The 13,755-nt window shown below is 45.7% G+C and overlaps 1 protein-coding gene across 1 annotated transcript in view; it reads right to left on the reverse strand.

Moving 5' to 3' along the window:
- The window catches only part of Ankrd29 (ankyrin repeat domain 29), a 72,069-nt gene extending 59,416 nt beyond the window's left edge, over positions 1-12,653 (reverse strand). Inside the window, exons 1-2 of the mRNA XM_004654661.3 lie at positions 12,618-12,653; positions 93-203 (exon numbers count right to left, since the gene is read on the reverse strand). Coding sequence (XP_004654718.2) covers positions 93-203; positions 12,618-12,638 — 132 coding nt within the window. The 5' untranslated portion in view covers positions 12,639-12,653. The remainder of the gene's footprint in view (positions 1-92; positions 204-12,617) is intronic.
- Between the last annotated feature and the right edge of the window lie 1,102 nt (positions 12,654-13,755).

The raw sequence follows: 13,755 nt of genomic DNA on the forward strand, positions 1-13,755 counted from the left end.
AGCGCATTGGTGAAGCGCTGCCATGCCTGCGGGGTGCAGAGGCGTGCTCTGGCATGCAGGTACCACGTGGCCGGCGGCTGGGGGGCGCGTACGCTGTCTCTGCAGTCCACATCCACCCGGCCGCTGTTCAGCAGCAGTTTCAGCAGAGCCAGGTTTCCCCTTCTGGCTGCCCAGAATGCGGCGTTGGCCAGTGGAGTTTCCTTCTGTAAGGGCAGAAAACAAACAGGATCTTAAAACTGAAGTCAGTGGGCTGGAGAGACGGCTCGGCGGTTAAGGTGCTTGCCTGCAAAACTTAACAATCCAAGTTTGATTTCCCTAATACCCCATAAAGCCAGATGCACAAAAGGGGTGCATGCATCTGGAGTTCATTTGTAGTAGCTGAAGGCTGTGGTATTCCCGTTCTCTCTCTCTCTCTCTCTCTCTACTTGCAAATAAATAAAAAAAATATTTTTAAACACTGGGACTGAAGAAATGACTTAGCAGTTAAGGCATTTGTCTGCAAAGCCAAAGCACCCAGGTTTGATTCCCCAGGACCCACCTTAGCCTGATGGGCAAGGGGGCGCATGTGTATTGAGTTCATCTGCAGTGGCTGGAGGACCTGGCATACCCATTCTCTCTCTCTCTCTCTCTCTCTCTCTCTTTCTCTGTCAAATAAAAACGAAATATTTTTTAAAATATTTAAAAAATTGAAAGCAGTGAGCACAGCTGCTTCTATGCATGTACATAACATGCACGCCTTTAATCCCAACACTTGGGAGGCAGAGGTAGGAGAATCGCAAGGAGTTCGAGGCCAGCCTGAGACTACATAGTGAATTCCAGGTCAGCCTGAGCTATAGTGAGACTGTAGCTGCCAGAGGCTTTGGTTGACAATGGACCCTGTTGCTGAGAATGCCATTCTGTGCCCTCATCTAGATCCTTCATTCTGCTGCTGGTGGGGCATTTTCAAGTGGCCACATTAAAGTTGGCCTACACCCACAGAAGAGACAGGACTGGAAAACATGTGCCTCAAAGGAGTGGCAGAGGTGTCTTAGTATGATCCTCTGCTCTAAGATAAATCAATTTGGATTTGTAGAGGTGAATGGATGGAGACCAGACAGCTCTGGGGTTCATCTTGCCCTATAGAAGCACCTTGGTCCTTGGATTTTCCATCTTCTTCTTTTTTAAAATTTTTTGTTGTTATTTTTATTTATTTATTTGAGAGTGACAGACAGAGAGCGAGAGTGGGAGAGCAGGAGAGAGAGAGAGAGAGAGAGCGAGAGAGAGAGAGAGAATGGGCATGCCAGGGCCTCCAGCTGCTGCAAACAAACTCCAGATGCATGCGCCCTCTTGTGCATCTGGCTAACTTGGGTCCTGGGGAACCGAGCCTTGAACCGGGGGGTCCTTAGGCTTCTATTAGGCAAGCGCTTAACTGCTAAGCCATCTCTCCAGCCTGGATTTTCCATCATCTTTTGCTTAGATGGAGATTATAGCACTTGTCTTGAAGTTTACCAAAAGGGTAAATGGATATAGATGAATTGTCTAGAAAGGTGCCTACCACGCCAGGGATGCTGACAAGTGCTACTTTCCTTCATTCTAATTATTATCATTATTTATTAATTATTATTTAAAATATTTTTTATTTTATATTTAAAAGTATTTTTATAGAGAGGGAGATGGAGAGAAAAAGGGGGTAGAAAGAGAGAAAGCGTGCCAGAGAGAAAGAATATGAATGAGTGTACCATGGCCTCTTGTCATTGCAAATGAACTCCAGATGCATACACCACTTTGTGCATCTGGATTTATGTGGGTCCTGGGGAATCAAACCCAGGCCATCAGGCTTTGCAAGCAAGTGCCTTGAACCACTGAGCAAACATCTCTTCAGCCCTTTCATATGGTTTAATAAAAGCACTGTAGAGGGTGTAAAAAAAAATCTATCTGATACCCAAAGGTCTTATATGCATTATTTCTTTTAAATGTAGTCTTGTGCCACCGAACAGTATTTTGGTCAGTGACAGATCACCACAATGATCCCTTAGGATTACATTGCTTAATGGCATGGTACCTATTTTAGTTTATGTAGGAACACCCTATAATGTTATAATGACCCATTTCTTAAAATATATCTTCACTATTAAGGGAGAGAGAGAGAGAGGAGAGAATTGGCATGCCAGGGACTCTAGCTACTGTAAATGAACTCCAGACCATGTGCTACCTTGTGCATCCGGCTTACGTGGGTCCTGGGGAATCAAACCTGGGTCCCAAGGCTTAGCAGGCAAGCGCCTTAACCACTAAACAATCTCTCCAGCTCCATATCCTCATTATTAAGTGAAGTATGACTATATAAGTACATTAGCAAACCCCTCCTAGCTGTGTTTTTTTCCCATGGTTATAATTACCCACAGTCAATTGCTACCTAAAAATATTTAGTGGAAAATTCCAGAAATAAACAATTCATAGTGTTAAGCTGCATGCTGTTTTAAGTAACATGGTGCACTCTTGTGCTGTTTTTCCTTCTTGCTTGGGCTGGGACTCATCCCTTTGTACAGTGTATTCACACTGCATATGCCACCCATTCATTAGTCACTTGGTCACTTCAATGGTCAAGCCAACTGTGCATGTGTCCAGAAGGACCTTACTTAACTTGGTAACAGCACCACAGAGCAAGACTGGTTATGTTGGCAATTATATTACAGTATCTTGTTATCGGTGTTCTATTCTACGGTCCATTGTTATTAATATTTTCCTGCGTCTAATTTATAAACTATCATAAGTATGTATGTATACAGGAAGCATAGAATATAGGGTTTGGAAATATCTATGGTTTCTGGAGCCTAGTTTGTGTCCCTTGGATAAAGGCAGACCCCCAAACTGCATTCAACACAATGCTTCTCTAAATGAAAAAAGAAAATGCCACCCGTTTCAGGTACTCAGCAAAGCCACCTAACATGACAGTACATTGTTGGCAAGATGAGGAGACCCTTTGCTGGTGGGAGGTTTTATTTCAGAAGTCCTTCAGCACAAACACAAACAAGTGCTGGGGTGTATATTTGGATGACAGCCTGGCAAGGTGGGAAGTGATAAGTGAATCAGAAACAATGAATATTTTCCTGGCTCATTTAGGAAGAAGAAAGGGGGGGGGGGGGGAAAAACTACTTCTAAATCCAGGTTAACCATTTGCCTTTCCTGAACATGTACATTTCACTGTCCGGGAATTGGGAGTTTTCAAGACCAACTGCGCCTGTGGTTCACATCCAGAGCTTCCTGTATTTGCGCCAGTCTGAGTTTGGCTCATTATAGTTGTTAGTAACCAGGTGAAGTCATGGCGAGGCAGGTCTGACTTGAATAATAAATCATGTCACAATGCCCTCTAAAAACAGAGGTTGCACAAGGCCAGAACAAAGGCTGGGAGGGTGCACTGCGGGCTGGGAAGACGGCTCAGTGGAAAAAGCACTTCCCAAGCCAGCCTGAGTACTTGAGTTCGGATTGCCAGCGCCTACATCAAACTGACAACAGTAATGTGTACTTGCATAATCCTCGTGAACCTATGGCAAGAGGGGAGGTAGCGACAGCAGAACAGCCTGGAATCTTGCAGATTAGCTAGTCTGGCAAATGAGGCTGTGCACAATGAGACCATCCCTCAAATGAGATGGATGGTACGCATGTGCTTGCACACATGCGCCATGGCACATTCACATCTGTGCACGTGGGCACGTACGCACACACACAGAAGATTTAAAATGCACCACGAAACAGCTCTGTTGGCTTTTCCCCATATGTGAACACATAAGAGAGGCAAGTTACAGTCCATTCAGTGACTCTTTTTTTTTTAAAAAAAATTTATTTATTTGAGAGCGACAGACACAGAGAGAAAGACAGAAAGAGGGAGAGAGAGAGAATGGGCGCGCCAGGGCTTCCAGCCTCTGCAAACAAACTCCAGATGCGTGCGCCCCCTTGTGCATCTGGCTAACGTGGGACCTGGGGAACCGAGCCTCAAACCGTAGTCCTTAGGCTTCACAGGCAAGCGCTTAACCACTAAGCCATCTCTCCAGCCCCCATTCAGTGACTCTTGTTTCAGCTTAACCCTAATTACCATAGGAAAATCATCTGCCGACAGCCAGTTTGTATTGTTACAATAACAACTCCAGATGGGACCTCTCCTCTTTCTTAGGATGGTTTTGAAGATTCCTCTCTGGTTGGGTTGGATGTACCAGTTTCCCACAAGACTAGACACTGAGCTTTGTGACAAAACATAAAGAGTTCATTCTTCTCCCAGGGCTTGATTTACTGAGGAAGAGGATGGAGGCATGATGGCATAGTTGATTTTGGGAATGATGGAGCTGGGTTCAAGTCTCAACCGCTTCCCAGCTCTGTGACCTCTAGCAAATTACTTAGTATGTGTTGACCCCATTAAAATGGGGGAAATGATAATATGGCACCTCTGTCATGTGTTGGAGGATCAGGTGAGAACACACATATACATATACATATACATATACATATACATATACATATACACTATATACACGAGAAATGGTATGTATAAATGCATAGCCCTTACACTTCATAATAATTTTCCAGATTTTATATATATATATGTGATATATTTACAGATTATATATAGATATATTTATCTATATATCCATACATATAGATAGATGGATATATCTCTCTATATATGGAGATATATATATATATATATATATATGTTTATCTATATATATCTCTCTCTCCACACACACACACAGACACACACACACACACACACATATATATTTCCAGATCATACATATTTCCAGATCATATATACTATAGATATATACTTGGTCACTAGCATGTGTTAGGGATGAGGCATTGGTCAGGAGCTAAGACTAGAGGTATGGATCATTTTGATCTCTGTTCACAATGTCTTTATGGTTTAATAAATTTTTTTTTAATGTTAGCAGGCACCAAAGTTGTTGTAGGCGCCAAATGAGGAATGTAGCTGCTTATGGTGAGAGCACAAAGCAGTGAAAGGTCATAGCTGCCTGTGGTCTGGCCAAGAATGATTTCAAACAGTAGGAATTCCTGCAGTGGGTTTGGAGAGATAGGTAGGGACCTGGCTGGACAAGAGTGTTCAGCATCCCTGGCTCCAGAGTATAAGGGAGCAGATATGATATCTTGCGCCAGTATCCCAGGGACCATCACATGTTTGCTAGGAGTGGAGTGGAAGGTGTGAGGGAGAAAGGGTATGAGTTCAAACTGGAGCCAGCAGGGCAGGGAGTCAGGGAAGATCAATACACTTAGGCTTTATCATGGGGAGCCAAGGAAGCATTGAAGGCAAGAGATATTGTTTTGCATTTCATAAACGGGGTCTGTGACAGCCTCCGGGAGAAGGGATTGATGGTTAGAGCTAGACTGGCATTGCGGTGTTACACACCATCCAGAAGACAAGAGAAATAAGGAGCTGAGTCATCAGCCACGGCGGGAATGGGAAGGTGACAGGCGGGAGCCATCTTCTTTTTAATGCTGAAGCCATGTGCAGGAGAGGAGGGTACAGGAAGAGGACTGACCCCAGGTTGTGGTTCCCAGTGCCCGGTGGGCTGTTGTCATTTATGGAAGTCAGAAATACCAGCCAGAGGACAGGTGTAAGGAACAAGCAATGAACTTAGCTTTGAACATGCTGAGTTCCAACCGCCTATGGGACACCCAGTGGAAAGGTGAGGCAGAGAAATGGGTATGTGTTCCTAGGTGCTGTGGTCACATACTGCATGGTGGTCAGGCATCTTGAGTGAATCTTTGTGAAATCCTCCCCTATGCCATGTGGCACACCATCCTCATAGATGACTCCATTTACTCCTTATTACAGTGCAATGAGGTGGGCACTGTTGCATCTCATTCTACAGGTGAGGTAGGAAATGGCCAGTCGGGCCACAGTGCCAGGCAATTTGCTGCTTAAGGCTCCTCGTTTCCTTAGCCACCACTCTCTTCTACCTCCCTCAGATAAGGTGGCAGTGACTTCTGATGACCTTCTTCCTGGGTTTCCTTCCAAGCTCCTCTCTCACCAAGACTGAAAGGTCCTCCAACTTTCCTTCTATTGGGCAGAATCTACAGAAACCATACTCCCTCGGTAACTTCCAAATGATCATAACTGACGTGGAGAGGGACAGGGAACGACTCTTTCAGCCTTTACAGGGGACCTTGTCCCCGTCTCTCCCTAACCCCATGCTTTCCTCCCTCCCTTCTGGACATTCCAGCATCCACAAATATACACCACTAAGTCCCTGTAAAATAAAATAATCAATATCTTTAAATCCACAAACTCTTCACAGAAAGATTCACTCTTGCACAACAAGTTTTCTTTGATCTCATAAAAATAATTCTGTTGGCCATGGAGGTACATGCCTTTAATGCCAGCAGAAGTAGGAGGATCACTCTGAGTTGGAGGCCACATGGAGACAGCAGTGAATTCCAGGTCAGCCTGGGCTACAGTGAGACCCTACCTTGAAAAACGAAAAATAAAATAAAATTCTAACCCATGTGTCAATTTCCTGTGCTAGAACAAACTGAAATTAGTAGCTGTAAAAGGAAGCTTCCTGGAGGTTGGACTGTGGAGTTGGCTCAGAGGACAAGGTTAAAGTCTGAGTACCTGAGTTCCATAGTCAGACTCCATGTAAAAGCTGAACGTCACGCCAGGCTTCTGTAATCCCAGCACATACACAATGGTGGGATGGGAGGTGAAGAAAGGAGCATTTGAGAATTTTCCAAGGACAAGGATGCTGTGAGCAATGAGAACCAGAAACCCTGCCTCAGATGAAGTAGAAGGTAAGGACCAACCCCAGAAAATTGTCCTCTGACCTCCACATGTGTGTCATTGCATGTGTACACCTGTACTCACATGAATGCACATGTACACACAACGTGTACACACACATACACACACACACACACACACACATGCCCACATGCACAATTTCTGAAGGAAACCTAATGTCAATGAGCAGCGGCTGATAATAGGGCTGGGGATGGCACTTAATGGTAGACAGCTTGCCTATCCTGGGCAAGGCCCTGGGTTGGAAAACGAGGGACTGCTGGCAGCAGAAGGCTATAAGGTCCATGTGGTTCAGGTGCCAACATGAGGTGATTCTGAAAACCTGTAACAGTATAAGTCGCAATATATAACACTGCTTTCCCATAGATTCACCCAACAATGCTGTTTTTTTTTTTTTTTTAAACTCATGGTCTTTGGGGACTCAGAGACTGGCTCAGAAGTGTTGTGTGTGGAGAGGATATGAAAATACAAACATTAATCAAAAACTCTGGAGAGATGGCTTAGCGGTTAAGGTGTTTGTCTGCAAAGCCAAAGGACCCAGGTTCAATTCCCTAGAACCCACATAAGCCAGAGACACAAGGTGGCACATGTGTCTGGAGTTTGTTTGCAGCAGCTGAAGGTCCTGGTATTTCCCATTCCCTGTCTCTGCCTCTCTCTCTTTCATAAACAAATTCAGAAAATATCGCATCATATCAGATCACAATGCTTTAAAGCTAGAAATTAACAACAAGAGACACACCAGGAATTCCACCAGCTTCTGGAGACTAAACAACACACTTTTAAACAATGAATGGGTTGTGGAAGAAATAGAAAAAGAAATTGTAAAATTCTTGAATTGAATGATGATGAAAACACAACTTACAAAAACTAATGGGACACAATGAAGGCAGTTCTGAGGGGAAAAGTCATAGCGCTAAATGCTTTCATAACAAAGACAAAGAATACCAAATTAATAACCTAATTGTCCACCTAAAGGCACTAGAAAAGCAAGAAGAGTCCAACTCTAAGAACTCCAGATGGAAAGAAATAATCAAGTTCAGAGTAGAAATTCATGAATTGGAAATGAAGAAAACAATTTTTAAAAATTGATAAAATGAAGAGCTGGTTCTTTGAAAAACTAAACAATATTGATAAATCCCTGGTCAATTGGATCAAGCAAAAAAAGAAAAAACAAATAGAGAGAGAAGTCTCAAATTAACAAAATCAGAAATGAAAAAGGAGAAGTCACAATAGACATCAATGGAATTGGAAGAATCATCAGGACATACACTTCCAATACCTCTACTCCACAACATTGGATAGTCTGGAAGAAATTGATGAATTCCTAGCCACATACTACCTACCAAAGCTAAATTCAGAGCAGATCAATCTCCTAAACCTATCATATCCATGGAGATTGAAAAGGTAATCAAAAGTCTCCCCAGAAAGAAAAGTTCAGGACCAGGTGGCTTCTCAGCCTAATTCTATCAAACCTTCATTGAAGAACTGAAACTAATTTTTATCAAACTGTTTTGCATAATAGGAGACCAGGGAATCCTCTCCAACTCCTTTTATGAAGCTAGCATCACTCTAATACCCAAAACAGACAGAGATACATCAAGAAAAGAAAAACATAGGCCCATCTCCCTGATGAATTTAGATGCAAAGATCTGGAACAAAATCCTTGCAAACCAAATTCAGTAACATATCAAAAGCATTATCCACCTTGATCAAGCAGGCTTCATATCAGGGATGCAGGGATGGTTCAATATATGTAAATCGGTCAACGTAATACACCATATAAATAAACTTAGTCATAAGAACCACATGACCATCTCAATTGATGCAGTAAATGCCTTTGACAAAACACAACACCACTTCACAAACAAAACATCAGAATGAATAGGCATGGAGGATTTATATCTCAACACAAGAAAGGCTACATATAAAGTACCTAAAGCCCAAATGATACTTAATGGGGAAAAACTCAAGGAGACAGGGGTTCCCCCTCTCAACACTGCTCTTCAACACAGTATTAGAAGTACTAGCCCAAGCAATAAGACAGGAGAAAGAAATAAAAGGTATTAAATTGGAAAAGAAGAAGTCAAGTTAGCCCTATTTGCAGACACATGATCGTACACATAAGGGACCCAAAAGTCTCCATCTCAAAACTTAAAGGTAATTAATTCTTTTAGAAAGTGGCAGGATACAACATCAACACACAAAATCAGTAGCCTTTCTATATGCAAAGGACAAATATACAGAGAAAGAAATCAGAAAGGCTGTACCATTTGCAATAGCATCAAAAAATTAAATACCTTGGACATCACTAACCAAAGATGTGAAAGACCTATATAATGAAAACATTAAAAACTCAAGAAAGAACTCATGAAGGACTTTTGAGAAGATGGAAAGACCTCCCATAATCCTGAATAGGTAGAGTTAATATTGTGAAAATGGCAATTCTACCAAAAGCAATATACAGATTTAATGCAATGCCAATAAAAATACCAACATCAGCCACAGCCAGGCGTGGTGGCACATGCCTTTAATCCCAGTGAGAATGAGGGGTGCGTGTTCCTGAATGGAAAGGCAATGGTCTTGAACCTAAATGGATGTATTTCCCACTCCAGTACTTGTGTGGAAGAGTGCCCTACCTCCACCAGGACTTGGGGAGACGAGCAAGAGCGCTGCTTCCATGGTGAACCTGGCAATCAGCGCCAGGGTGTAGGAGACGGACCCTGAGGACACCCAACACCTACCGAAGCAGAGATCCAGAGACTCCTAAGAGCTCATCACTGAAGTAGACTTAGAACACACCCACCATGGCTCAGGGAATTTTGCAGAAGAGGGGGCAAATGATTGTAAGAGCCACAGGTTGAGACATCATGCCCAGTGGCATTCACTCTACCCCCAAAATGACTGCTGCTCCCACAATAATACACCATAACCCCACAGGGAATACCTATCACCCCACTGAAGAGGGTCCCCAGTCAAATGGGGGCAGGGACGAGGTATAAGAGGGTATCAGCACAAGATGTAGCCATAAAAATATGTTGTTTAAATAATAATATTAAAGTAGAAAAAAAATTAAAGCAGAAAGTCATAAGAATTCACTATGTAGTTTCAGGCCAGAGTGATAGACAAAGAGGCAGAGAGAGAGAGAGAGAGAGAGAGAGAAAGAGAGAGAGAGAGAGCGCGCATGGGGGCGCCAGGGCTTCCAGCCACTGCAAACGAACTCCAGACGTGTGTGCCCCCTTGTGCATCTGGCTAACGTGGGTCCTGGGGAATGGAGCCTTGAACCAGAGTCCATCTCTCCAGCCCCAGGACTGTTTTCTTTAATGTTTAATTTATTTATTTGAGAGGGCAAAGGAGAAAGAGGCAAATAGAGAGAGAAAGAATGGGTGTGCCAGGGTCTCTAACCACTGCAAACGAACTCCAGACTCACGTGCCACCTGTGCATCTGGCTTACGTGGGCACTGGGGAATCAAACCTGGGTCCTTAGGCTTTGCTCTAAGCCATCTCTCCAGCCCCAGGATGTTTTTTTATGATTGTATTTTACATTCTCTCAGCAATGCATGAGGGTTCCAATTTCTCCACATCCTTGCCAACATTCATCACTGTCTTACTGATTAGTCACCCCATGGGTGTGAAATTAAGTCTCATCATGGTTTTGATTTGCACGTTCCCTTTCTGGGTGCTTATTGACCATCTATCTGCACATCTTCTTGGGAGCAGTATCTATTCAGATCCTTGAATTAGCTGTCTTCATTGTTGTCTTTAAAAAAATTATATATTTATTTATTTGCAAAGAGAGAGAGAGACAGAGAGTCAGAGACAAAGTGAGAGTGAATGAGAATTGGCATGCCAGGGCCTAGTGACACTGCAAAGAAACCCCAGGTTCATGTGCCACTTTGTGCATCTGGCTTTCATGGTGACTGGGGAATCCAACCCAGATGGTCAGGCTTTGCAAGCAAGTGCCTTTCACCACTGAGCCATCTCTCCAGCGCTGGAGTTGTCTTTTATCACTTAAAGATGTTCAAGCTTCTACTTTCCTGCAACGAATAAATCCTCGGTCAACTCTGGATCCCAGCTGCAGCCTCTGCCTTTAAAAGAATCCCCATCGCTTGCAGAATTTGTTGAAAGATTTCCCTGCACTTGCGGTTTCCACCCACTCTCTTTCCGTGCCATTGCAATCTGGCTCCACCAAGACTGCTCCTGGCAAGGTCACCAGGGCCTGTCCTGTTACTAAATTCAATGGACTCTTCTATTCTTAGCTTCGTTTTCCCTGTGCATTTAACATGCATCTTTACTCAAAGATTAGACATCTGGCTGAGTGACAGTATATGTATCTATTTCTTGCATGCATCTTCTGGTTGCTCGGTTTCTGTCAGTTTTCTCACTGGGCTTCTCTTACTCTGCTCATTCTCTCTTTCTCTCTTTCTCTCTCTCTCTTTTTTTTTTTTTTTTCTTTTGAGGTAGGGTTTCACTCTGGTCCAGGCTCACCTGGAATTCACTATGTAGTCTCAGGATGGCCTCAAACTCTCAGCAATCCTCCTACCTCTGCCTGCCGAGTGGCTCGGATTAAAGGCTTGAGCCACCATGCCAGGCACTCTGCTCCTTGTTAAATCTGTTTTGTTTTGTCTTTTCAAGGTGGGGTCTCACTCTAGCCTAGGCTGAACTGGAACTCTGTAGTCCCAGGCTGGTCTCAAACTCACAGTGATCCTCCTACCTCTGCCTCCCAAGTGTGAGTGCTATGATTAAAGCACGTGCCACCAAGCTCATTCTTAAATCTGATCTTCGAGATTTGATCCTTATTAATGAGTAATTAACCTGGGCTCAAGTCTACTCACCCTAAAATCTCACCTCCACTTCATCTTAGTCTCTATCTTACCAACGCCTCTGCTTGGATTTGCATCCATCCTCAAACTTTATTCCAACCAGACATTTCATCTTCACTTCTTGCTTTTCCCACTCAGCGAATAACATCAATGCCTACATTTTTTTTTTTTTTTTTTTGCCATTTTAAAGAAATTGTAAGTCATTCATATCTATCTGCTTCCTTTGGTCCTCCCTTACCTCTATCTTGATCCTCTGTCATTTCTTAAGAGCTGACCACTACATCCTCCTGATAGGCTCTCAGGGCATCCTCTGTAGCCAGTGATCTTTCTGATATTCAAATCTCCCCGTCATTCCTCTGCATATATGAGCTATTGTAGGAGATGGGACTATAAGACTTTGGGAGCCAGACACAGTTGAATTTCAGTCTTAACATCATTAACTTTATCGCTGCAAGACTGTAGAAAGGCTACTTAACTTCGGCTTGCCTTTATTGTTTCATCTAAAAAAAAAAAAAGTCCACTTAGAGATCATCCCATAGCCCTAAGGATTGGCTCAGCCTGGCACGTTTTAAGTGCTCAATGCATTTGAAGCATTGCTTTTATTAAAGCCTTCCAGTCGAAGCAGATCAATGAGCCCCACTTTCATCCTCAAATATGGGGATCAAATGGAATGAATTTATTTAACTTTTAATTTTTTTTTTTTTTAAGACAAGACTCCCTTTGAACGCGGAAGCCTGGTGATCAAATGCGTTTCCACTGTTCGTGATAAAGTGCTCCGAGAGGAGGCAGCGATGGGTGCGGGAGGACGCGGAGCACAGGCTGCGGGACCCTGAGGATGCAGGGAAGCGCCTGCTCCTTCCCCCGCCTCATCTGTTACCGGGGCGACCACGCCCGCCGCCCGCCCGGCCCACCTGACCCCCCTCCGCGGGTGCGGTCAGTGAGCGCAGCCGGCCCCCAAGCCTCCGGGCCGCGCCGCATCCTCCGCCCCCGGCTGCCCGCTCGCCGCTCACCTTGAAGGACATCCTGCACATGTCCGCGGCCGCTCCCCGCCCGCGCTCGCCCGGCCCGCCGCCGCCGCCGCAGCCTCAGAAGGCGGCCCTGGGCCGCCGCGCGCTCCCGCCACCCCGCCGGGCCGCAGCCGCAGACTGGGCGGCCGCGGGGCCGGGAGCGCGGGGAGGGCGGCGCCTGGGCAGTCCCGGGCTCCCGCTGGGCAAGCTCGCTCGTGCGCGCGCGCGCTTCCGCAAGAGGGCGCGACCGCGCGCGCGCGCGCCTACCCCGCGTGCACGTGCGCTCTGCACACTCTGAACCCCGCACCACCCGGGTGGCTCCAACAGAGCCGTCCACACCCGTGTCACGCCAGCCAAGCGCCTCACACACTCCACAAGAGCCATCCACACTCGTGTCACGCACCCAAGGGCCTCGCGCATCACGCTCCACGCAGAGCCGTCCACACTCGTGTCACGCACCCAAGGGCCTCACGCATCACGCTCCACACAGAGCCGTCCACACCCGTGTCACGCACCCAAGCGCCTCACACTCCACAAGAGCCGTCCACACTCGTGTCACGCACCCAAGCGCCTCGCGCATCACACTCCACACAGAGCCGTCCACACCCATGTCACGCACCCAAGCGCCTCACGCATCACACTCCACACAGAGCAGTCCACACCCGTGTCACGCACCCAAGCGCCTCACACTCCACAAGAGCCGTCCACACTCGTGTCACGCACCCAAGCGCCTCGCGCATCACACTCCACACACAGCCGTCCACACCCGTGTCACGCACCCAAGCGCCTCACACTCCACACAGAGCTGTTCACACCCGTGTCACGCACCCAAGCGCCTCACACTCCACACAGAGCTGTTCACACCCGTGTCACGCACCCAAGCGCCTCACGCTCCACACAGAGCGGTCCACACCCGTGTCACGCACCCAAGCGCCTCACGCATCACACTCCACACACAGCCGTCCACACCCGTGTCACGCACCCAAGCGCCTCACGCATCACACTCCACACTCTCCTCACAGGTTCCACACGGTTGTCCACACTCATGACACACACCCAAGTGCTTTATACATCATCCTCTACACAATGCCACATCCCACTTCCACACATCAGTTTCACGCACAGTTTTCCACACTCAAAT

The sequence above is a fragment of the Jaculus jaculus genome, chromosome 15 (genome assembly GCF_020740685.1).
Source record: "Jaculus jaculus isolate mJacJac1 chromosome 15, mJacJac1.mat.Y.cur, whole genome shotgun sequence".
NCBI classification, from domain to species: domain Eukaryota; kingdom Metazoa; phylum Chordata; class Mammalia; order Rodentia; family Dipodidae; genus Jaculus; species Jaculus jaculus.